The sequence below is a fragment of the Bos indicus genome, chromosome 17 (genome assembly GCF_029378745.1).
Source record: "Bos indicus isolate NIAB-ARS_2022 breed Sahiwal x Tharparkar chromosome 17, NIAB-ARS_B.indTharparkar_mat_pri_1.0, whole genome shotgun sequence".
Classification (NCBI taxonomy): Eukaryota; Metazoa; Chordata; class Mammalia; order Artiodactyla; family Bovidae; genus Bos; species Bos indicus.
In genome coordinates this window covers 18526682-18552170 of record NC_091776.1, presented here as the reverse complement: position 1 = coordinate 18552170, position 25489 = coordinate 18526682, and the positions used below count along the sequence as shown (strand labels likewise).

At 40.4% G+C, this 25489-nt stretch overlaps 2 protein-coding genes across 3 annotated transcripts; both read right to left on the bottom strand.

Moving 5' to 3' along the window:
- Positions 1-1820: 1820 nt before the first annotated feature.
- Positions 1821-20264, bottom strand: MGARP (mitochondria localized glutamic acid rich protein). Of its 2 annotated transcripts, XM_070769091.1 has the most exons (5): positions 15330-20264; positions 13036-13433; positions 9133-9236; positions 4100-4193; positions 1821-2672 (listed from the first exon to the last, which is right to left on the bottom strand). In XM_070769091.1, the coding sequence occupies exons 2-5, from the start codon at positions 13370-13372 to the stop codon at positions 2230-2232; spliced, it is 978 nt and encodes a 325-aa protein (XP_070625192.1). In that variant the 5' UTR covers positions 13373-13433; positions 15330-20264; the 3' UTR covers positions 1821-2229. The 2 variants fall into 2 exon arrangements, with proteins under 2 accessions (XP_070625192.1, XP_019832774.2); XM_019977215.2 differs by having other exon boundaries at positions 13036-20264.
- A 144-nt stretch (positions 20265-20408) lies between these two features.
- NDUFC1 (NADH:ubiquinone oxidoreductase subunit C1) lies at positions 20409-24439 on the bottom strand. Its single transcript, XM_070769094.1, has 4 exons — positions 24301-24439; positions 23690-23793; positions 21529-21608; positions 20409-20626 (listed from the first exon to the last, which is right to left on the bottom strand). Exons 1-3 carry the CDS (start codon positions 24365-24367, stop codon positions 21549-21551), a joined length of 231 nt encoding a protein of 76 aa, XP_070625195.1. The 5' UTR covers positions 24368-24439; the 3' UTR covers positions 20409-20626; positions 21529-21548.
- Between the last annotated feature and the right edge of the window lie 1050 nt (positions 24440-25489).

Genomic DNA, 25489 nt, shown 5'->3' with positions numbered 1-25489 from the left:
GCAACCACACTGTTACAGAGGGCCAGGGACTAGCGGTCCTCCACCCACAGCCAGTGATGGGGTCCTTATTGCGATCTAGCTGGCGAGTAATACAATTCCAGAGCCCTATTCTTAGGGTCTGCTTCCTAGGACATTTAGTACAATTATCTTAGGTGGATTTCCTGGCAACAGCTTGAAACAGAAATTTGGAGGCAGGTGATTTATTAAGGGAGCAGAAAACAGGAGGAAGGCAAGCAAAATGTAACAGGAGAAATAGCCAAGCAATGATGTAATCTCAGCTGGAAACCAGCTTCAACCTGACCCCCTGGGGAGCTCTGAGTTGTCCCAAGGTGTCAGCACCACCTTTTGTACCAGCACGGTAGTCAGTCATCACTGTGAGCCACTGGGGGTGAGGTTAGAGCAGGGTGTGTGTAACACTCACAGCAGCAGGGAGTGAATGTACTGGCCCAGTTAAGGGGATCTAGTCAGAGCATCAACAGCAGCCACTGCAACTTCCCCTTACTGGGGCAGCTGTACTAAAACTGTACTAGATTCTGAGTGATCTAGCCCACCCCTGCGTAATCATTCTTTCTCTCTGAAATCATCTTCACTACTCTCTCTTTTTTATTCCACCTTAGCCACACATTCGGAGAAGGCAATGGCACCCCACTCCAGTATTCTTGCCTGGAAAATCCCATGGACGGAGGAGCCTGGTAGGCTGCAGTCCATGGGGTCGCTAGGAGTTGGACACGACTGAGCGACTTCACTTTCACTTTTCACTTTCCTGCATTGAAGAAGGACATGGCAACCCACTCCAGTGTTCTTGCCTGGAGAACCCCAGGGACGGGCAAGCCTGGTGGGCTGCTGTCTCTGGGGTCGCACAGAGTCAGACACAACTGAAGCAACTTAGCAGCAGCAGCAGCCACACATTGGCCACCGTGCAATTCCTCAAATTCTTTAACACATTCATGCTTCAGATCCTTTCAGTCTTCTTATCTGGAATATTTTTCTGCTGCTCTCTACCCTCCCATGTTCTCATGACAAGGTCCCTTCTACATCCTTCAGGTTTTTACTCACAAGACAGCTTCTCAATAAGGTCTTCTCTGGCTGCACTTCCTAAACCCACAACCCCCCTGCCTAAACCAACACATACGATTCCTTTACTTTCATTACTTTTTTCCAAATACTTATCAGTATCTAACAGACTATATTTATTTTATTTATTATTTATATCTGTTTAGAGTTTTCTTATTTATCTTGCTTACTATTTATTATCTGTTGACCTGGGCTTGATCCCTGGGCTGGGAAGATCCCCTGGAGGAGGGCATGGCAAACCCACTTCAGTATTTTTCCCTAGAGAATCCCCACGGACAGAGGAGCCTGGTGGGCTACAATCCATGATGTCACAAAGAGAGGAGCATGACTGAGTGACTAAGCACAGCACAGAGTATTTATTAATATATATACCCTAGAACATGAGCTGGGAAGGGCAGGAATTTTTGCTTTTTTTTTTTTTTTAATCTCAGCACTTAAACAGTGCCTGGTAAATTATACGTGCTCAGTTAATACTTGCTGAATATAGGAATGAATGAATGATCCCTAGCACGAAGTGTAAGTCCTCAATAAACATTGCTCAAAGAGAACTAAGCTGATATGGAAAATATCAGAACAGTCCCCATGTAACATAGATGGGAGAAAGGATAGACGTATTGCCGTACACAGAGTTTTCCATAGATTATGTTTTCTTTGATAAAACTGCAATGTTCATGTGATGTTATATGTGTGCATGTTAATATATACTATTCATACATATAGATGTGAGTGAATAATAATAGAAGCACTAAAGATTTTCCAAATTTATTTAGAGTTCAAATTAAAACTCAAGAACCTAGATTTACATACATTAAAGAAAGGTAGAATTATAACAAAATTAATGTGAATGCAGGTTGTAAAGATAGCTCAATCTCTGTCACATAAAATTTAAATTCACAGATGAAATTCTTTAAGCTCTTTTCTGCTATGTCATACTCTGATCCCAGAGAGCAGAAAACTATTCAGACATGTAAAATCTCAAATCTCTCCATTCTGAAATCGATCAGTAGATAACAAAAACAAAAATCCTCAAGGCACAATACCATTTTCCAGAAAAGAAGCTTTTTTTTTGTTTTCAATCTAAGGTTACTAAAACTACAAAAACACCTATCAGCCCCTCTACGGCATTTTTTTGCTGAGGTGTCAATCAGCATGAGATTAGCCTTGGGCTGAGGCGGCTTCAGAACCTGCACAGGCTTCTTCCTGTAAATCCTCCCCGGCAGAGGATTCTGACTCAACTGGAGAATTTTCTTCCAGTTCAGCACATTCACCAGGGCTTTCGTTCTCCGTTGTACCTTCAGCACTATCCACGGCAGCAGCTTCCTCCGGACCTGCGTTCGTGACCTCTGAGGTCATCTCAGTGCTGACCTCTGTTGTCTCCACTGTCGCCGCGTCTGTCATCTCTGGCTTAGGTTCTGCACCGACCACCACGGTCTCCGCAGGAGCAGCCTCGGCGTCATCTGGACAGGGGGGAGCCTCTTTTCCGACCACAGCTGGAGCATCGGGAATATCTTCAGTAACCACCGGAGAGGCTTCCGTTGAAGATACTTCAGGGGCTTCTAAACTGGCTTCCTCAGCACCCACAAGGTTCTCTTTTTCACCTTTAAAATTTAGTCCATTAAAAAAAGTGTTAAAAGAGCACAGGAATACAGTGGACACTCTACAGTCATCTTAAAAGCTGAGTCAGGGAATTCCCTGGCAGCCCAAAGGTTAGGGCTCTGTATTTCCTACTACCAAGGGTGAGGGTTCCATTCCTGGTCAGGAAAGTAAAGTACCGCGTGTTATGCCTTGCCGCCAAAAAACAAAATTTTTTAATAAATATATAAAAATTAAAAACTGAGACAAATCAATAAGTACTGATACGAAATGGTCTTCAAGGCAGTCTGTTAAGTGGATAAGAGCAGTGTACACGTATGGTACTATTTGTGATAGGACGAAAGAAGGGTAAGATTAAATAAACCTAAACAGTTATATTTGTAAAGACTCTCCAGGAGGACACAAAGAAACTGGTGTTACTGGTTGCCTCTGGAGAGGAAAAATGGGGGATCTGATATTTTGCAAACCCTTTGGAACTCTTGAACTTTAAAAAATAATAATTTACATGTATTATTTATTCAAATACAGGTCATGAAAATAAACAGGCCATGTGTCATGTGCGGTAGCATGGGAAAATAACCAACTTACTGATGACTTTGAAGAGTCATTAATCTTCCCTCAACCTCAGTTTTGTCTCCTGTAAAATGGGTATATTAATAATATCTACCTAACAAAGTTATTGGGAGGATTGACTAAAATAATATATATGAAAACGGTTAAAACCAAGGAAATGCTATGGAAATGCTGTATTTTAGTATTATTATAGTCAACCATCTCATGATTATATTCAATATGTTTATTAATGATATTCTCTTTTTGTTCTCAAGAAAAAAAGGTTAAAACTGGTGCAAAGAAGGTATTTTCCTTTTCCCTTAACAGTGATCATAGTATTTGATAATAATGACGTGATAGCTGAAATGGAAGAAACTATGATATAATGCAAGCACTTTAAGGCAAAAAGTATACATTAGGGTGAAAATATGAAGTTTCTCTTCTTACTAATTGCCATTTTATCAATCATCTGAACTGAGGGACTCAGTAGAGATGACTGACTCTACTAATGTCACTGCACACAGATGGTCTTAGCCAAAATTGAAACAAAATGAGTTTCATAACTTAAAAAAATAATGAGAGAAATGAAAGGTCAAGCTCATAGGCATGAATGGAAGCCTGAGTAGGGGAAAAGTAATGTCATCACACAAAGAAGTCAAAGATGCTGGTCATCAGTTTAAATGTACAGTGTTTTCATTTACCAAGCGCACTCATCCAAAATGTCTTTAGGCTTTGGTTGGACTTTTCCTTTTTGAATGAACTCCTACCCACAGCCATTCTGGACTAAGTAAAGAAGCCAAAATCAAATAGTGTTCATCACTAGACTATGATGATGAAAATCAGTGCCTCAAGGAAAAGGAAAATAGTGAATTCACTTTACCTTGAGGTGGTTGTAACTCCGCTTTGGTTTTTTCTTTCAAATCTGTTACATGATCGCTGCGTTTGGCCTTCCCTGATGTGACTCTCTTGTAAGTCTGAAAGTGAATGTGTGCTTAAATTTATTTCTTGAGCAAGAAGGTTCACCATGCCAAGTTTAAAGGTATTTACAGTTCAAATAGGAAAAACCAATACACACTATCTATTCTTCTATTTCCCCTTTGGAAATCTTTTTCATTAAGTAGAATGCTTTCTAAAAATAAAGAGGGATTTCCCAGGTTGTCCAGTGGGTTAAGGCTCCACCCTTCCAATGCAGGGGCTGTACATTCTATCCCTGCTGGGGGAGCAAACAATCCATGTGCCTCACAGTCAAATTAAATTTAAAAAAGAAAAGAAAGAAATGCTCTGAGAGAGGTCAAAGATAACTGTAAACACACAAAGTAGATAAAGACAAAGAAGAAAATAATAAATTATGCTAGAGTAAAAATATTCTGATAGGCATTTAAAAATATCCCCTGGCATTCATCTCAGAGAAGCAGAAATTTATGTGCACACAAAAACCGGAACACACACATTCATGGTAGCTTTAATTGTAATAGCCAAAAAATTGGAAGCAGTCCAGAAGTCCTACACAGGCTGGTTGGTTACAGAGGCTGTGGTGTGCCCATGACATGGGATACTGCTCTGCCATAAAAGGGATGAACTATAGATAAAAGGAGTGAACTATCGGTACAGGAAACCATTCGGATGAATCTCCAGGTAAATCATGCTGAGTGAAAAAAGCCGGTCTCAAAAGGTTACATACCTTCAGACTCCATTTACTTAATGTTATTTGAGGGGTGGGTAACATTTTTGAAACGATAAGAAACATAGAAATAGAGGCTAGATTAGTGGTTGCCAGGAAGTAGGAGGAAGGGAGAAGAGAGCAGAAGGGAAGGAAGCACAATTACAAAAGACAACACTGGAGATCCTTGTGATGAAAGAATAGTTTTGTCTCTTGACTGTGGTGGTAAACAGATGAATCTACACACGTGATAAAATTGCTTAGCACTAAATACATGCAGTTAAGTGTTCACACACACACATATGCAAACACATGCACAAGTGCATGTAAAGCTGGTGGAATCTGAATAAGGTCTGCAGATCGTACCAGTGTCAGTCTCCTGACTGTGATATTGTATTATAGTTAGGAGAGATGTGGCACAGGGGAAATGAGGTGAAAGGTATATAAGCTGTCTTGGTATTAGTTATTATAACTGCATATGAAACTCAATTCTCTCACAATAAGAAGTTTTCAAAAAACCTTCTAAAATGACAGACTTGTAGACCCCAGTGAAGATTTCTAGGGTTAGTCATTAAAAGCAGAACTATGACCTGCCATAGGTTACTTGCAAAACAGAATTGGGAATAAAGCTATCTTAACCTTAGATACACTGTACAGGCATCTTTTCATTTCCAATTCAAGCAGTAATCTCTGGCCTGTATTCATATTAGACAATGATATTTTAAAAATGAAAATCTCACTAGTTAGATAATATTGTTTGGATTATCTCAGCTTAAAAAATGTTAGTAGAGATTTCTCTTTTAGTGGTAGGATGATAAATTTTAAAAATTGTATATTTATATGTGGGGCTTCCCAGGTGGCTCAGTGGTAAAGAATCCGCCTGCAGTGCAGGAGACATGGGTTTGATTCCTGGATTGGGAAGATTGTCTGGAAAAGGAAATGGCAAGCCACTTCAGTATTCTTCCCTGGAAAATCCCATGAACGGGGGGAGCCTGGAGGGTTGGAAAAGAGTCTGAGCAACTAAACAAAAAAAACAAATTTATATGTAGCATTTTCTAAATTTCTAATAATCATAATCATTAATCTCATTAGAAGTTTTCCTATGCAAGTTACAAACCATTCTTGGCATGTTAAAATTAGACTATGAAAATGGAAAATGTATAAGCTCATGGTGAAAATGATGCAAAAGTGGCCCTTAAGCAACCCTTAGGGTTTGGTGAATTCTGATGTGAACCATCTGGCTTTGAAATACACAGAGCAAACATGATCAGCCAGAAAGAGAGTCAACATTTTTGTATAAAAGCAAGGAGTATTTTCCCAGTGGGGTGGGAGATCCTGACGGCTTACAGGACTAGTCTGCTGAGTCAGTTCTCAGTATTGTAAAGCTGAACCCGTGTCCAAGTTCACGGCCTGAAATGGCCATCTCAGCAGCAACATCCCAAGGACGTTAGTCTTATTGTTCAAGGGACTGAAACACAATTGAGTTGTCAAAGTAGAATCAAAGAGATGTAAGAATAGCTCACACTCATGTGTAACCGAGAGCATCTAGCTTTTTATTTATTTATTTTTTCATCTAGCTTTTAAAAATCTAACATAATCAAGCAGAGCAGAAGAAAGATCGATTAAAAGAGAGTCTCAGAGTTAGACTTTGGAAATAATTTCCAAATGACATTATACATTTATTAAATGTGAGCATTTAAAATCTACCACAGCTTTTAAAACCCAGTCTGGCATTTCGTTTTTCAAGATACCCAGACCTTGGACTTCCCTGGTGGCCCAGTAGCTAAGATGCTGACTTCCAATGCAGGGAGTGCAGATTCCACCTCTGGTTGAGGAACTAAGATTCCGTATGCCACTTGGGTGGCCAGAAGTAAATAAATAATTTTTTAAAAATATAGCTAGACTCTCAAAAAATTGAAGTGACCTGGGCCTTTCTCAGATTTTAAGAGGCTCTCATAGTAGAAGATTTTACTTGGAAATGAAAACGTGTTCTTGGCTACAGAACATCTGTAGATTCAATTTGGATTAAATCTAATACAGAATTTATTATTCTATATTAGAATAATATTATTCTAGTATAATAGAATAATATTATAAGAATACATGTTCTTGGAGTGCCTCACATTCTGTATTTCCTCCTGAAAGTAGCCTAAGATTCTTGGGAATTAAGGCTTCCATCATTCAAAATTAAAACTATATAATCTTAGAGGTGGAAAGGGACTTAGAGGTCATCGCCTTGTCCAATTTCCACTCCCACGGTCAGAAAACAAGCTCAGAAAGAGTTCTCACGAGTAGCCAGTTTCTAACCGTCCAGTGTACTCCTGCTTTTGTGAAGAAAGATTTAGCGGACTGGAGAGGTTTATGTCTGGCACTAGTACGCATAATTAGGGATGTGGCGACGTCCAGATGAAATTCAGTCTTCCAGCTTCCCACATAATCACATGACCTAGTTTAATCTGTTTTATCCAGTGGCCTAGATATATCTGACTAGAGTAGCTGTGGGCAGTGAATTCAATATTAAGCAGTGGAAAGATGGTAAAAGCAAAGGAATCTACGTAAGAGTGAAAGCCGATTAGAGGACGACAATAATAAAAATGACATCTTTGAACTTTACTAGATTCTTGAGGCTTTCAAATTCCTGAAGATTAGAATATGCGTTTTGGATTCATTGTCTTCATAGTCCTACAAACTGCTTGTAATTAAGACTAAAAATCCCTTTATGTATATTTCTGTAGTGTCAAACCAAAATGTGATTTGTGTAGTCTTATGGTTTCTGAAGAATAATACTTATTCTACTTTTATTCATAATAAAGATTTGATTTCAATTTAGAAAGTTTATGACAAAATGAGGAATGATTCAATTTAATAGAATTATTATTATTATTTTGGCCATACTGCACAGTTTTCGGGATCTTAGTTCCCTGACCAAGGATTGAACTGTGCCCACAACTCTGAAAGTGCTGAGTCCTAACCACTGGACTGCTAGGAAATTCCCTGTTTCAGTTTCTTTTTTTTAGCTTCAAAATCATACTATTAAAAGCACTGTTTTATAGTGATTATGGGCAGGGAATGAATAAGGGAAACCAGGCAGGAAAACATTCTTTTGATGTTATATATGTGGGTATTTTGAATTTTTTTAAAAATATGGATAAATATTATTTTTAACAAAAAAATATAAAGCTAATAAAAACTATGGAGACAATAAAAAGATTGTGGGGAAAGAAGGAAGAATGACTACTGGGAGCACAGAGGATTTTTAGGGCAGGGTGACTGTATGCTACTGAAATGGTGAATGTGCATGTGTGCATGCTAAGTCGCTTCAGTCGTGTCCGACTCTTTGTGACCCCATGGACTGTAGCCCACCAGGCTCCTCTGTCCATGGGGATTCTCCAGGCAAGAATACTGGGGTGGGTTGCCATGCTCAGCTCCAGGGCATCTTCCTGACCCAGGGATCGAGTCTGCCTCTCCTGAGACTTCTGCATTGCAAGCAGATTCTTTACCGCTGAGCCACCAGGGAAGGCGTTATGGTGAATACATGTCATTACATCTTTGTCAAAATCCATATAATGTGCAACACTAAGAGTGCACTCTCACATAAATTGCTGCTAAGTCACTTCAGTCGTGTCCGACTCTGTGCGACCCCATAGGTGGCAGCCCACCAGGGCTCCCCTGTCCCTGGGATTCTCCAGGCAAGAACACTGGAGTGGGTTGCCATTTCCTTCTCCAATATAAATTGCAGACTTTAGTTAATAACAATGTATCAGTATTGACTCATCAGTTGTAAGAAACAGTAGCTCACTAACAGGAGGTTGTTGATAAGGAAAAGGGGGTCAGAGGGTTAAGGGGGGAATACGGGAATTCTCTGCACTTCCTGCTTATTTTTCTGCAAACCTTAAACTCGTCTTTAAAGTAAAGTCTATTAATTTTTTTAAAAGTTTCTCTCTCAAAACAGTTCTTGGTGAATGTTATTAATAGTACTTACCTTAAAGAATTGTTGTAATTATTAAATGAGTCATGAGTCTGAAATATGGTCTCAAATGTCAGCCATTAGTACTACTAGTATTTATAATAACATTGTTTTTTACTGGAAGTCATCCATACTTTGTGGTATTAAACATTTTATACTCAAATTCCTTTTTCATAATCTTGTATATTCAATCACTCCTAGGTCCTGATGTTGACATTGTTTTGAGTTTTACCACAGGTTGTAAAATATATGAATTCTTGAACACCAAGGTTATTTAATCACTTACATAATATCCACCAGCACTGACTGTGACACCTACAACCAGATAATAGATCATATTTGATCCAGATGATCCAGGGAATTTGTTAGATGATATCCAGCGAAGAGATGCTAAGAAAACAAGTTTAAACACAGTTAGCTCCACCATGGGCAAAACTATTTTAAATGATTACATAAAAAATTTTTTTCCCTCAGTGAGTATAGACTATATTAACATCAACTGATTTTAGCTTAAAGGAATACAGTATTACAAGGCAGGGCAATAATTCCTCTTGACATTTTTCTCAATCTGATTTGATAATTACTTATGAAACCTGTCGTCTTGATGCTCAGCATCATGCTATTCTTAGGAGGAATGCAGGCGTGAGCAAGGAGAAATGACAAAAGCACTAAACAATTTTAACAGTCAAATGAAATACAGGTTAGCAAAAGAAATCCATTTATTATATATACTATACCACAGCATTCAATGGAAAAGGTTATTTTTTTAAATGAATTAAATAATTTGTGCTTAAAATTTTTGTGTTAAATAAAAATTTATGTTGAAATACAACATGTTTCTATAAATCTATAACACAAATGTAGACATAGAAACTTTTAATTCTTCTAATATAAAACCTTTAAAGGTGGGCAGATATAAACTTTTTAAAGACAAATGTTGCCAATAAGTGCATATCTAAAATAGAAGGGCAATTTTGTACAAACTAATAGAAATAGATAAGGTACTATATTACTCTACTTAAACATATTAACTGTGTAGTGCTAGAATTTGTATATACCGTATGCTGTGGAATTGAAATTTTTTATAATAAACTCAAAGCTAGAAGAAGCTGAAAGCCCAAATTCTCTATTTTAGAGATAAAAAAGTAGAGACATTTATTACTTATTTGACAAACACAGTTGGACAGTTATTATGTGTTTGTTAGAAGCATTAAGAGTGTAACTGAAGGGACCTCTCTGGCAGTCCAGTGGTTAAGACTCTGCACTTGCAACGCATAAAGTGTGGGTTCAGTCCCTGGTTGGGGAACTAGGATCCCACATGCCTTGAGGCACAACCAAAAATAAATAAATTAATTAAATAATCTTCACAAACATATGACTGTAAGCACAACACACGAGGTCCCTAGCCTCAAAGGAGAAGGAAAAGATGTAGAGACAAGAAATTGTAGGCAAATAACTGCAATGCAGTATGACAAGTGATGTAATAGATGAAATATGAAAGCCGAAGCAACAACAGCATGAAAATGCAGTGAAAAATGCAGTGAAAGAACTCAGCTAGCCGGCTCAATGTAACTGTCACAGTTGAAGAGACATGACCTAGCTTTGAGGGAAAGGAGGAGTTTGTCAGATAAATAAGGGGAGGGAAAATGGCGCTGGAGGCAGAAGGCAGAGCGTGTGCAAAAGCATGAGACCTGAGTGATGAGGAAAATGCAAAGTATTTTGATGTGACCTGACACAGAGAATAAGGGTGTGGGGACCAGGAAGAAGCTCTGATTTGCAGAAAGCAAATCTTAAGACATCTTCACAAACTACAAATCTCTGTAGTAGCAGAACTGGAAAGATTTTGTATATATGTTCTTAGTTTGGATATAAATGATCATTGCTTAGAAAAAACCATTTTTTTCCACAAATGTGCCCAGAGAGGCTATGGTAAGAAGTTATGTCTTTGACATATAGTGGAGCTTTTGTTAGTTTAAAAATACATCTTTTATTAAATAGGGAATATGTAGCTTTCATAGTCAGCAACCAGGCATAAATATCATAAAGGTTTTTTTAATAGGGAGAAATAGAGAAAATTACAAACGTTTAAGTAAAGACAAATACAAATACAATTATGACAAAGATATTCAAGTGAGCAGTAAAATTGGAAATAAATATTCAGCAAGGATTAGATAAATTTTAGCATATTCATAATGTGAAACATAAATATTTTATTTTTTGCAGAAGATGATATGAGAAAATATTTACAATATATTAAGTGAAAAGTTACAGCAAAGTAATCTTTATAGGACTATTCCAGATTTGTGGAAGCAATGTACAAAAGAAAAAAATGCAGGGAGAAAAAAAGGTGTGGAACACTGTGTATACTAAAATACAAATTAACAGTGGTATTCACTTAGTGATAGGATTTATCAGCGACTTCTATTTTGCCTTTCTGAGTTTTTCCAGTGATTTACTATAAACCTAATTTATTTCCTCATTAAAATTTTACATTTTTTAAAGCAAAAACCAGAGAACAAAATTTGATGAGGCACAGTAAAAATTTTATCCTTCAATAAACTGAATCAACTACATTTTTCATCAAAGTTCAAAGAACCAATAAAAGGTTAATGCTCACGACCAAAGCCAAATTTTCAGTCAATAACAGTTCTGAAAATACTGAAATAAAAAAAGTAATTACGTGAAAATGAGATAAAGTACTGGTCTTTTTTTGTAGTACTGCTACAACCAGTATTGCTAACCTATTTAGAATTTTTAAATTGCTTTTCTTTTGCCCCAAGTAATTATCTGAAATATGTGTAGCTACCAAAAAAAAAAAAAAAAGATATATATGCTTGTCCGTGTGAGATAACGCGAAAGGCCACGGTCAGGGGGCTCATGTGTCTCCCCCGTTATCTTCAGAAATTTCAAATGAATGGTTTCCTCTTATTTCACCAGCGAAAAACCTGCTCTATATTACTCGGCATAAAGATCAAGGAAAACGAAGTCTCCTTATTTCTGTTAATGAAGGCAATTTCTTCCCAGGAGCATTTTAAGAGGAAAAATAATGCTACTTAGGCAGACCTTGCTTCCCTCCCACTATCACTAACCACCACCACAGGCTTAATCAAAGTGAGGGGAGGGTGTGTGGAAATGGGCCACGGAATTTTCCGCCGGAGTCTTTCTCTTTCCACTCTCCCCGACTCCAACGCACGAATAATGCTAAAGCCTTAGGAGAGAGGCAAAGTGAAGGGAGAACTAAGAATTTTCCATGAGGTTGTCTAAGAGCCGGAGCCCCAATCAGGGACAGAAACGACAGGGGAGATGGATGGGGACTAGGAATGAGCCGGCCGGGGCAGAAGTTCTCCGGCAGCGAGGACCTGGGCCCAGGGTCGCCGGCTGCCCGGGAAAGATGCTTTCAGTGCTCACACTTAAGCATCTGCGATGTCCCAGGCCCTATGCTAGGCGCTTTCGTACGTGTCAATTTTTCTTTAATAAGCTTCCAACTCTCACTGCCACTTCACTTCTAGGAAATACGTCCCTTTCCCCATGTTTTAGAAAATCTACGGGTGACAGGTCCAGGGGCGCCGCAGTCGAACAGCCAGAAGGTGCGACGAAGCCGCTTCCTCAGCGGGGATGCCGCGGCCCGCGCGGGCCGAATCCTGGCCAAATCTGGAGTTTATTTCTCAAGAGCACTTACCCAATTTCTACTGGACCGACACTGCCTCCCGCAACCCGCATGGCCCGCAGATTTGTGACCATCTGCCCACCATACCTCTGCTTCCTCGTAAAGATGGAGAACGCCTTGGTCCCTATCAGTGGGAAGCTATGCCTACGTTAGCCAGGCAGTTTTCTAAGCGCTTCTAACTACATAATAATTCATTAAAACTCACAACAATTGTTGTCCATTTACCAGTTGAGAAAACTGAAGTTAAATCACTTGCCCAAGATCAAGATTCGAACTCAGGAAATCTAGTCCGGATTCAGAAGCCCGCGCTGGAAAGGTTCCCTACTTCCAAGATCTCCAATAATTTCCCGGCCATTCTCCCCTCTCTCTCCCGCATCAACCTCAGGCTTCTGCTGCCCGGGGATGGATTTGACCCATCAAGGGCAGACGGGTACTGGGGGCGCCCGCGCAATCTGTGCGCGAGGCACCTGTCCTCAGGCTTGGACGCCGGGAGAGGATCCCCGGTCGTCACCTGGGACTCACCGTCTTTCCGGAGCGGCGCGGGGCCTGGGGGCGCCCTCAGTGGGAGCGCCAGGGTCTTGGAGACCGCCCGGCGGAGGTACATCGCGCCAGCTGCTAGCAGCGAAGCAGCCTCTCTAGCCCTAAGCCGGCTGCGGGGCTGCGAGCCCCGCCCCGGGGAGGGGCGCCGACCCCTGCCCGCCCCGCCCGGGCGGTCTCTGGGGATGGGCATAGGGGTTGGTCTTCTGCACCTTCCTCCCTCAACCCAATCTCCAGACTCTGTTGCTTTTTCCTGGGCCTGAGAACTCAGCTGACGGCGGCACCTCAGAATCGGGATAGGGAAACGTGAAGTCGCTGTCATCTGCCTGCCCACTGCTTTATCTTCCACTCGGAGTGGACTGGAAATGTTTCGGACCTCGCATCTGGAATAAGACAGACATGACTGATCATGCCCCATGAAATCGGAACCCACTTTATCTCATGTACTCCACTAGCTTTCCTAGGAGTGGAAAGGGTAGCTGCAAGCTCCCAGGAGACGAATCAAAGAGATAGCCTCAGCATTCCACTGGTGCTCTGGGTGATGTTCAGAATCCTAAGAAAATTCTCGAGTAATGGCTGAATCTCTAGGCAATTCATTATTACAATGACTTTTAAATATAATCTCCAAAAGTGCTGCATATTCCTCTATGGGATGTGAAACTGCTGCTGCTGCTGCTAAGTCGCTTCAGTCGTGTCCGACTCTGTGCGACCCCATGGACAGCAAGCAGCCCGCCAGGCTCCTCTGTCCACGGGATTTTCCAGGCAAGAATTCTGGAGTGGTTGCCATTTCCTTCTCCGGGATGTCAAACTAGTATTTCCAAATCAATTAAAAACACTAATTAGACTTTTCCTCCAAATTTCAATTACTTCCCTCATTGTGTCTGCAAGCATCTGTCATAATATGAATACTGAAACTAGTAATTTATGCTTGTAACGTTTCTTAAATGATTAATCTCTGGGACTTCCCTGAAATGATCAACCTTTGAAAGGGACCATTTCCTACTGTAATAACCCCTTATGTATGTTTGGCATTTGACAGTTTACAAAGCACTTTCACATAATTTTCTCCTTTAATTTTCATTTCGCCCCTCTGAGGAAGGTGGCAATTATTCCATTTAGCAAACAACCCGGTGGTGACTTTTTAAGGACATGAACATGGTCCTTCTAGTTTCAAGTTCTCTGGGCGTATTACAGGCAAAATATTTGCTCATTTGCTATGCAAATAACTAAACATTCCTCAGAGGTTCTAGTTTTAACCCAATTGTAACAATATTTAATATACTCTCATTTAACGAGTACAAGCCAATGATCAGAACTGGTTTTTTTATTTTTGATGCTCAGAATAATGAGCTATTCCTAGCGACTAAATTTTTTTTTTTTTTTTTAAATCCATGGGATTTTCCAGGCAATAGTACTGGAGTGGATTGCCATTTCCTTCTCCACGACTAAATCTTAAGAGCAATTAGGCAAGCTGTTAATGAAAGGTCTAATTTAGACTTCCAAGCCTGGAAGATGGGGCTAGACCCAGACCATCCACCAAGAAGTTAGGTAGTCCTGAACTATAACAAAATGCAGATTAGTACACTTGCTACCTTTGGCCAGCATCAAGCGCACATCCTGGAATGAACCGCCAGCAGAGAGAACAGACTGACAAATAGAATCAAATCAGTGGGGAGAGTTCCTAACCATTTCCAATTTGGTGCTTCTGGATTAAAAAAAAAAAAAAAATCTGTCTCATTCTTTCTTTGGCCTACGTAGGTCTGAATTTTCAAAGTTTCCAGGGAGAGGAAATAGTCAAAGGCAGTAAATGCATTTAAATAAATTAATGTGGGGGTGGGGGGGAGAATACCAGGCAATTCCCTGGCAGTCCAGTGGTTAGGACTAGGCTCTTTCACTGTCTGGGGGCCTGGGTTCAATCCAGGGTCAGGGAACTAAGATATTTCAAGAGGGGTGACATGGTCAAAAAAAGAAAAAGAACTAGTGTATACATTATACTGGTATTTAGTGTACTGGCAGCTCCCCTAAAACAGGATTCTCTCTGAGTAAACACCTGTAAATGGTAATGGCTCCCAGAACGCTGTTCTAGACCTCTCCCTTCGGAATTCCAATGTAGACTCAGGGTCTCAGTATAGGCTGAGCTTCTCTGGATCATCCCCAGGTTCCACAGCAGCCACCTGCTATCAGTCACTCACACTGTCTATCAGGATCTATCAGAATGCCTACAACATACGTGTTCTAGATGCTGAGGACTGCTTATAATCTATTTAACAAATATTTACCAAGTATCTTATCACTGGTGTTCCGGGGCGTTCTTCAACGAACAAGATATGATTTCTGGTACCGCTCACAGTTTCAGGTTACAGAGACATGGAAGCAACATTTTTTCTCAGCAGTGGCTGCCAAGCCTCCCATTAATGGGGGTCAATGATCACAAAGATCTCTCTGCCCAGATATCAATAATAAATGTAAAAGAGCGCTGGTTAGAGCCAAACTTGTTTAAACAATGCAAACCAACTAATTCGAACAATACAAAAATAACTCACATGTATGTGCTGTGTTTTGCTCAGTCGCTCAGTCGTGTCTCTTTGCAACCCAATGGACTGTAGCTTGCCAGGCTCCTCTGTCCATGGGAATTCTCCAGGCAAGAATACTGGAGTGGATTGCTATGCTCTCCTCCAGTGTATCTTCCCAACCCAGGGATGAAACCAGGTGTCCTACATTGCAGGCAGATTCTTTTAACCTCTGAGCCACCAGGGAAGCCCAAGAATACTGGAGTGAGTCATCTATCCTGTCTTCAGGGGAACTTCCCCACCTAGGAATCAAACCAGGGTCTCCTGCATTGCAGGCGGATTCTTTACCAGCTGAGCTACTAGGGAAGCCCAACTCACATGTATATCGGGCTTTAAAATTTTTCCCAACATGTTGTCACATCTGTACTTTGTCCTCTACACAAGCCTAAGGAGTAGGTGGAGGAATGTTGATTATCCTTGTATTACACATGAAAAAAATCAAGGTAGTATAACACTGTCATTAATAGTCTGAGTTTGGGAGTCACATACCTGTTCTAATTTACTGGTCTGAGTAAAATGTGGGTAATTCCTTTACTCATAGGGTTTTGGGAAGCACAAAAGCATATTAGGTATAAAACGTGCTCAGCCAGTTGGGGGAGGCAGTGCTAGCTTCTGACTTCCAGACTAAACTGAAGCTCAAGTTTCCCTTACAATGTTCTGAAGCCGCTCAGTGTGCATATGACAGGATCCATTATATTCCACCATCTCATCATATGGTAAAGTCCAGTGGGGAGTTTATTGTGTCCTCTATGTTGGATGTGGCCATTCTAGCTGAGAGGCAAGAACTGTGATAAACAGTGCCACTTCTCCAGATCCCTTTTCATCTTAGCTTTAAGCTTGTGCCTCTTGGATCAAAGGGAATTTGCTATCTACTCTACTGCTCTTGATGCTGGGAGGGATTGGGGGCAGGAGGAGAAGGGGACGACAGAGGATGAGATGGCTGGACGGCGTCACCGACTCAACGGACATACGTTCGGGTAAACTCTGGGAGTTGGTGATGGACAGGGAGGCCTGGCGTGCTGCGATTCATGGGGTCGCAGAGTTGGACGCAACTGAGCAACTGAACTACTGCTCTTGTAGGATATGTGGCTTTCCATTTTGATGCCAGCCTCTTTTCACATCTTGATGAAATACTTCCCAAGAGAGGACATGCCTGTGGGTTGTCAAATTCACTCTATATAGCAAGCTGTTTCTCCAGAACCCCAAGAGAATTTTAACAGTAAGTCTTTGCCACAGATGACTCTGTAAGGCTCAGACAAGTTTCCCAGCTGTTAGTCACATTGTTTATAATGCTGCCCTTGAGCACATCCTTGACATTTTTTCTTGGTCTTGTTGGGAAAACAAGAATCTAGGGATGGAGTTAAATTGGTTTGTCTAATGATTTCCGCCTAATTGTGATTGTTGACAAAGATGATATTAACTTTGAAAACATACTGTACAAATCATCTACTGACAATATTAATACTTATTCAAGGCTTAAGTTCCATATAATTAATGGCAATTTTCAAAGACTGACTTTCTAGACTCCATAGAAAGCTAGAAACAGCTTTGTTTTTCTTAATATTAAATCCCTAGGCTATAACTTGTACTTTCAACAGATCAATATGGATATAAGGTGAAACAATTTAGAATATAGGGGGACTTCCCTGGTGGTGGACTTCCGTGCTCCCAAAGCAGGGGGTGGGGGGTGGGTTCAATCCCTGGTCAGGGAACTAGATCCCACCTGCTGCAATTAAAGATGCTGCATGCCACAGCTAAGACTCCTGTGCAGCCAAATAAATACTTAAAAAAAAAGTATCTAAGGTGACAAATTGGCAAGCAATTGAGAAGGTGCTGATTAGCACCCTTTTAATGGCCTAAAATATTTCAATAAAATGGAGAAAGGGTAATCAAGATGGCAATTTTTCTTGGAGGTTCCTCAGCATTCCTCTCATCTATTCACTTTCTCTTCTGTAGTAAAAGAAACAAGACATTCCCTACTATTTCCATATTATTTTCCTAAGGCTACCAAAACGAACTGCTACAAAGTTGGATGGTTTAAAACAACAAAATTTATTCTCTCACTGTTCTGGAGGTTAGGAGTCTGAAATCAAGGCACGAAACCTGTAGGCAAGAATCCTCTCTTGCCTCTTCCAGCTCCTGATGTTTACCAGTCATCCTTGCTTTGCAGACGCATCACTCCAATCTCTGCCTCCCTCATTTAAGGTTATATTCTCTGCCTCTTTTCTTCTTAGAAATATTATCAGTCATATTGGATTAAGGATCCATTTTACAAAGGGCTTCCCTGATGGCTCAGTGGATAAAGGATCCTCCTGCAACGCAGGAGACACAGGAAACGTAGGTTCAATTCCTGGGTAGGCAAAGTCCTGCAGAGAAGGAAATGGCAACCCACTCCAGTATTCTTGCCTGAAAGATTCCATGGACAGAGGAGCCTGGTGGATACAACTAAGCACACAGGCTACTCCAGTACACTCATCTGCACATCTCTATGTCCAAACAAGGTAGCATTCTGAGATACTGGGGGTCAGGACTTCACTTAGCTTTTTGCGGCCAAAACATAACCCACAACGTCTTAAAACTAAGCTCATAAAGCTTTTTTTCTATTGCAACTTAAGAAAATAATTTAAATGACTATCTCACAGATACTAAATCTGGAAAAAAAAAAAAAAGGTCTGATTCTGACTCTAAAAACTTGACAGCATTGGACATATGATTTTGCCTGCATCTTCTTTTTTATGGAAGCTCTTTTATGTTATTGCTAAAGGAACTGTCATTTGGCCAAGTTTCTCTTAGGTATTTAGTATCAAAACGATTCTTGTTCAGTTCAGCTTCTCTCTTAAACTGAGGTGTAAACCCAGGGGCTACTGACTGTGGCCTTCTCTTTAGAATGTGAATTGGGGAAGAGACGGTCTGTGTGCAAAGGCAATAAAGCAGATATACAGAGAGCAGAGCCAACACCAAAAGTCTGGATGACATTTGAGTTCCAGGCCTCAATTATTCCTGGGCACAGGTGCATGCCTGTTAAGGGGGTCTTAGAGTCATTCTGTAGCCTCTTAACTATGTGGCACAACTCTAGGACATGTTACTCAGAATCCACACCTCTACCGTCCAATACTCCAGCCACCAGCCCCATGTGGCTATTTAAAAGAATTAAAATGAAATAAACACTCAGTATCACATGGAAGTAGGGGCTACTGCACTGGGTAGCACAGACAGAACACTTCCATCGCTGCAGAAGCTTCTTTTGGACAGCCGCAGTCTCCATGATGACTCTCCATGTGGTTACACTGGCACAATCAAGATCAAAGCCCACGCAGGGTAGCAATATTTTCAAGGCCTGACATATAGTAGATTCTGCTTATTACAGCTGTATTTTATTTTCAACTGAGGCCATCAGCTTCCAGAATTTAAAGTGTCAGAGTTTTGTTTCCTTTAGGGATGTGAATTTTAAGTGTTTCTTTTAAAGTTCTTTGAATTGGGAGTTGGTACCGACTTCTTGGTCCAATACTGTGTGACAATAATAGTTTCCTACTGCTGCTGTTAACAAGCTTAGTGGTTTAAAACAACAAAAATGTATCATCTTCTATTTCTGTAGGTGAGAAATCCAACATGGGTCTCACTGGGCTAAAATCAAGGTGTTAGCAAGGCTGAGTTCCTTTCTGGAGGCTCCAGGGGAGTTCTTTGCCTTCTCCATTCCTTGGCTCTCTTCCCTTTTCAAAGCTAGCCACAGCTGACTGAATCCTTCTCCAATCACATTACTCTGACACACTCTGGTGCCTCCCTCTTCCACTTATAAGGACCCTTGTGATTACATCGGGTCCAGCCAGATAATCCAGGATAATCTATCTGTATGTCTGATTAGCAAATTTAATTCCATATGCCACTTTAATTCCCTTTTGCCATATAACCTAACATATTCACAAACTCCAGGGAATAGTACATGGTCATCTTTAAGGATCCATTATTCTACTTTCCATTAATGCTGGGCAAATGACTTTTTGCCTCTGGTTTTTGCACATGTAAAATTATGAAATTGGTCTATATGACCCCTAAGGTCCTTTCCACTTCTACCAGCTAAAACTCTGAACTGACAAATAGTTACTATTATATTTGGTCTTTCCCTGAACTTGGATTAAATACTTTTTCTGAAATACTTTAACTGTGAATTTATGTTTGGAAGTAACTTCCAAAGACATTGAGCCACCAATCTCCCAGAATAAGTGCTGGCCAGAGCCCCAAACACACACAAAGCCAATGAAACTTTCTATTTAACATCAGAATGGAGTGAAATGGCATATAAAGAAGTTTTAACTGATTCATAAGAAAGGGCTCTGATGAGGGATAAATGAGGTGTTTGTTAATTTGTGTCTATTAACTTCCATCAACCCTGCTCCCTCACTTTTTGAATTAGTCTGCTATTCACTGGATGAAATTCATGTTAGCAAAAAGAGGCCACAAACTCTGTGTGGCCATATAGGTGTAAAAACTGTTACCCAAACAAAAATCATCCAAATTCAAGGAATTGGAGTCAGAAGAAACTCTTTTTGAGAGGATTCACCTTCACTTTCTCCTCTAGAAGAAAACAATATTTGGGTTCTTTTGTATTTTAGACAATAGAATAGGAGTGGCTCTACCACCCTAATCACTAAAGAATGAATGCTTTGATTAGAAATTAAAAGTTGATATAAGGAGTAAATCCTCCAGCAGTGACTTTTTTAAAATCTATATCCTTAAGTTTTCTTACCAATGTGTCCTTAATTATCATTGACCCTATTATCAGATGGCATGTTCGACATTAAAATACTTTTAATAATTTACCTTAGAATTGACATTCTATACATTGTCACAATATACATAATCTGAAGAATACAGAAGTATTTTTAATTTAATCATGTAAAACACAAATGCTGACTTGACATATATTCACACGTAATTCTCTCTCACGTTTACAACTCAACAGATTCGTGAATCCAGAGGAACTGCTATAATCACTTTACGGAACACACCTATAATGAAAAAAAGAAAAGAAAGCTATAGCATTAACCAGCAGAAATAATATTAAAATTAGACCATTTTGAATAATTCATCTTATAGCAGCAGGGGAAGTTTAAAAACCAAATCCACAAAAAATATCAACTCCTCATTTTTATCTAAGTTTTAGCAAAAAACTTTTTTTTCATCCCAACTACAGGAGTAGCAAAAGCATCTGGTTTCAATTTAAATACCTATTTCATATTTATCTTGACTGGTTGACTGAAGCAGTGAAATAGCAAGGTGATAAATACATTAGTGATTACTATTTTATTATCCAGCAGATCTAAGTTATCTAGTTTAATCAACCTAATCCATGAAAGCTGAGATTTAGAAGAGTGCCTTTTCCTTTTACAAAAGGCTCAATACAGGATTTCTTTAAAAAGCTTTTTAGAAATATGGCATCCATATACATAGCTAGGTTTTATTACGAATTGTCCAACTAGGTATTAGCTGTAGTGACAATCATAAAGAAATCATCATGCAGTTAAAATTTAACAATTGAATGCCCTGTTTTCATCAAATTTTATACTCAAGTGTGGTATATGACAAAGACATAGTAAGAAAGTCGTATACAAGCAATGGTAACTTGTCCTAAGTGCTAGAAAGGCACTGTGTACAGCACTATTAGATTTAAGAAAATATGATTTCGGTTTTACTCTTAAGCACAACTTCCTTTGAATGCAGTCAAAGCAAAATGGTTAAAAATGACTATGCTAAGAGATATCTGAATCAGGTACTAAAAATTTATAAATTTTTCAAAGACAGGAATATAGGTGCTGAAAAGTATAAACCTGATAAAATAACAAGCAAAACACATTTAAAGAGGTCAAATTATCTTGCATCATCTGTTCATCCTATAAAATTGTATACTTACTGTTTTAGTATTTCAAAAGTTTATTCCAACCCATTTCTTCTTTTATACTCTAAAACATCTTCGTTATGTTGTTTGATGAGCTAAAAGTAGGTAACAGTTAAAATCAGAAATGTAATTTTCCTGGCAACTTAAAAGAAGGAAACCAACAGTTGATATTTATATTTCACAAGAGAAATGAGGACACATTAAAAGAATTACAACTATTCTAGTTAAAAATAAAAGGTTAAGGGATAAAAAAGTCCCAAAACAATGAATGATATATACTTGTTCACCACAATCTGACATACTAATTTGAGAAGGCAACCCTCCAAAGTTTAAATCCAACTTCTGCAAAAAAAATTACTTCATTCAGTGGGTAATTAATGGACTGGAATGCCTTACCACAGCGGGGCCACACCAACATGACAAAGCAGAACTCGGTTATTAAATGAGGTTGGTGGATGTGTATTATACTTCTAACCTTAGAAGTTTCATACTGTGAGTGAGTGACCAACCTGCACTCCCCAATTATATACGTGTTAGTTAGATGTCATGGAGGGCAGCCACTTTCTCAGAATAACTGTCTGACGGATTATGCAACTGGAACAATGCCTTGATACAGGGTGATGTTTGTTGCAACGATTCATTACCAATCAGCGCTCTCAGCAACATGTTTCTTTTTTAGGAAACTTTAAGAAGATACAAAATTACATTATAGTAAACATTATTTAAAAAGGATTGTTGTTGTTTAGTCACTAAGTCTTGTCTGACCCCATGGTCTGTAGCCCAGCCAGGCTCCTCTGTTCATGGCATTTCCTAGGCAAGAAAACTGGAGTGGGTTGCCATTTCCTTCTCCATTAAAAAAGGATTAGTTACTATTATTAAATTGTAAGTGACTTTCAGTATCTTTTACTCCTTTCTATGTCAAAGAGCTGAATCACTTTAATGAAAAAAATCCCAAATACAGGTCTAGGAGTTGAAGGTGGGCAGCAGTGGAGAAAATTTCAAAACCATTAGCCACAAAACAAAAAATTTAAATCTAACGGAGCATCAATACTTTAAGTCAACTATTAAAAAACTTATCTATAGAGAGACACAATTTCACAGTGGTCTACTGTGTAGCTCTGTAGTTAGAGAGAACTGGGTTCAGCAAATTAATTTCTCCAAGTGTTTTCTTCATCCATAAAAGGTCAATAATAATAGTGCTACCACATAGTGTTGTCTTTGGAAAAGATTATTAAGTTTTCATAGGTAAATCATTTGGCATACTGTAAACAAATAGTACTTCCCTTGTGGCTCAGACAGTAAAGCGTCTGCCTACAATGCAGGAGCCCCAGGTTCAATCCCTGGGTCGGGAAGGTCCTCTAGAGAAGGAAATGGCAATCCACTCCAAAAACTCTTGCCTGGAAAATCCCATGGATGGAGGAGCATGGTAGGCTACAGTCCGTGGGGTCGCAAAGAGTCGGACACAACTGAGCGACTTCACTTCAAACAAAAAGGTATATTTCCAACAATGTATTTACACTGCTAAAATCTTATGTCTAACAAATTTAATGGGATTTAATTTGTATTAGTTGTTCAGTTGCTAGGTCGTGTCTGACTCTTTGTGAACCCACGGACTGCAGCATGCCAGGCTCCTCTGTCCTTCACTATCTTCCAGAGTTTGCTCAAATTCAAATCCATTAAGTTGGTGGTGCCATACAATCATCTCATCCTCTGTTGCCCCCTTCTTCTTCACTTACAATCCGACCCTATGGCATCTGAAAAAAGTGCCTTCATAAAACCTCAACCTGTCTCCATCTTCATTAAGAAATAAAGGATAAATAATATGTAGTAAAACTGCCATTCACAAAACCATGCAGAGGAACAATGACATGTTTCATCCTGGTTACACTTAAAAATTTTTTTGTTTTATATTTGATTAACAATGATGTGTTACAGGTGTACAGCAAAGTGATTCAGTTATACAAGTATCTATTCTTTTTCAAATTCTTTTCCTATTTATGTTATTATAGAATACTGAGCCGAGTTCTCCGTGCTATAGGGTAGGTTCTTGCTGCTTACCTATTTTAAATATAGTAGTGTGTACCTGCCTCTGAAATCGTAACATTTTTAAGTCCTTAGGATTTCCCTCATGGAGAAATAGGTTGGATTGGCACGATTGAAGGGAGTAAGTACTTACATAGATCCACAAAAAAACGGAGGTGCCCAAGGTCAAGCCAACTTTCAGCCAGTTGGGACTGCCATGTGGCGGTTCCTGAATGTAGAACTTTGACCGAGATGAAGCTGAAAGGGGACAGAAAGGCTCTCCAAATCTGTAACTTATCGCCTTGTACGAATAAACCTGCCATTTAAATGCGTATAATCGCATTTCATTCCCCCTTCTACTTTCTCATTTAAACAGCCACGGAGAGGTTCAGAGAGGTCGAGTGACTCTCCCTGGGCCTCCGGCTGGGCCAGACCGTGGCCTCTGTCGTCCAGGACACCTTCAAACCCTCTATATTGGCTTTTGCGAACCCTCAGACGACTCGGAAGCGCCCACGGAAGGGTTCCCCTTTCCCCCGTCTGTAGGAGGAGGGACTCTAAGTCCATTCGCACAGACCCAGTAAGGTCGGGGACACTGGGAGCCGAGAATCGCGGGTGGAGGCAGGGGTGGGCTCCGGGACGAGGGTCGGCGAAGGTCACTGCAGGACAAGCCCGGGCGCAGTCCCCTCCTGCCCTCGCACGGCTGGGCTCACCCTGGGAGCCGCAGGCTGAAAGCTCGGGCGGGCCTGCTCGAGGAAGGACACTTACAGACACTCGGGAACCTAGCCGGGGCCAGCAGCTTCCAGAATGGCCGCAACAACGCGGACGGCGCCATCTTGCCTGGCTTCCTGGGCTCCGCCTCCTCCAGCCGCGCAGCTCCCGGGGCCGACGTTGGGCCGAGCGCCCCCTGGCGGGTGGAGGCGAGAAACTGTGTGGCTCGGAGGCCACGCTGCATGGGCGCCTAACCCTGAGAATTGCAGATAAGGCCAGGTACCTTTAGACCCTTGTCCTCAGTTCTCATTCTGTGAAGTGGGGTTAGGAAGAGGATGACTGCAAGGCAGGAGGGGATAGGGGAGAAGGTAGTTTAGCCAGTTCTCTGTCCTCTGAGAGTTTATTTCAGACCCCCACCCTAGGGATTTACCAAAACCTTCCTACGTGAGCTTCCCTGGTAGCTCAGATGGTAAAGCGTCTGCCTACAATGCAGGAGACCTGGGTTTGATCCCTGGGTCGGGAAGATCTCCTGGAGAAGGCAATGGCAACCCACTCCAGTCTCTTGCCTGGAAAATCCCATGGATGGAGGAGTATAGTCCATGGGGTCGCAAAGAGTCGGACATGACTGAGCAACTTCACTGCACTTCCTATGTGAACCAGATAAGTGAAAATGAAGGTGTGTTGAATCAGTTTGATTGATTTTGGTGTTCCAGGAACTGTGCATTAATCCATCATATGATTTATAGGCATCATGAACAGTATGAAAAGGCAAAATGATAGGATACTGAGAGAAAAACTCCCCAGGTCAGTAGGTGCCCAATATGCTACTGGAGATCAGTGGAGAAATAACTCCAGAAAGAATGAAGGGATGGAGCCAAAGCAAAAAGAACACCCAGCTGTGGGTGTGACTGGTGATAGAAGCAAGGTCCAATGATGTAAAGAGCAATATTGCATAGGAACCTGGAATGTCAGGTCCATGAATCAAGGCAAATTGGAAGTGGTCAAACAAGAGATGGCAAGAGTGAATGTCGACATTCTAGGAATCAGTGAACTGAAATGGACTGGAATGGGTGAATTTAACTCAGATGACCATTATATCTACTACTGTGGGCAGGAATCCCTCAGAAGAAATGGAGTGGCCATCATGGTCAACAAAAGAGTCCAAAATGCAGTACTTGGATGCAATCTCAAAAATGACAGAATGATCTCTGTTCGTTTCCAAGGCAACCCATTCAATATCACAGTA

Excerpts from the sequence above, each read along its gene's own strand:
- MGARP (XM_019977215.2), bottom strand. The coding sequence starts at position 13,468 with ATGGGGCATGATCAGTCATGTCTGTCTTATTCCAGATGCGAGGTCCGA. Across the intron at positions 4,194-9,132 it reads TCAGTGCTGGTGGATATTAT|ACTTACAAGAGAGTCACATC; the intron begins GTAAGTGATTAA and ends ATTCACTTTCAG. Across the intron at positions 2,673-4,099 it reads GGAGTTACAACCACCTCAAG|GTGAAAAAGAGAACCTTGTG; the intron begins GTAAAGTGAATT and ends TAAATTTTAAAG.
- NDUFC1 (XM_070769094.1), bottom strand. The coding sequence starts at position 24,367 with ATGGCGCCGTCCGCGTTGTTGCGGCCATTCTGGAAGCTGCTGGCCCCG. Across the intron at positions 23,794-24,300 it reads GGCTAGGTTCCCGAGTGTCT|CTTCATCTCGGTCAAAGTTC; the intron begins GTAAGTGTCCTT and ends GTCCCCTTTCAG. Across the intron at positions 21,609-23,689 it reads CCGTTTTTTTGTGGATCTAT|CTCATCAAACAACATAACGA; the intron begins GTAAGTACTTAC and ends ACCTACTTTTAG.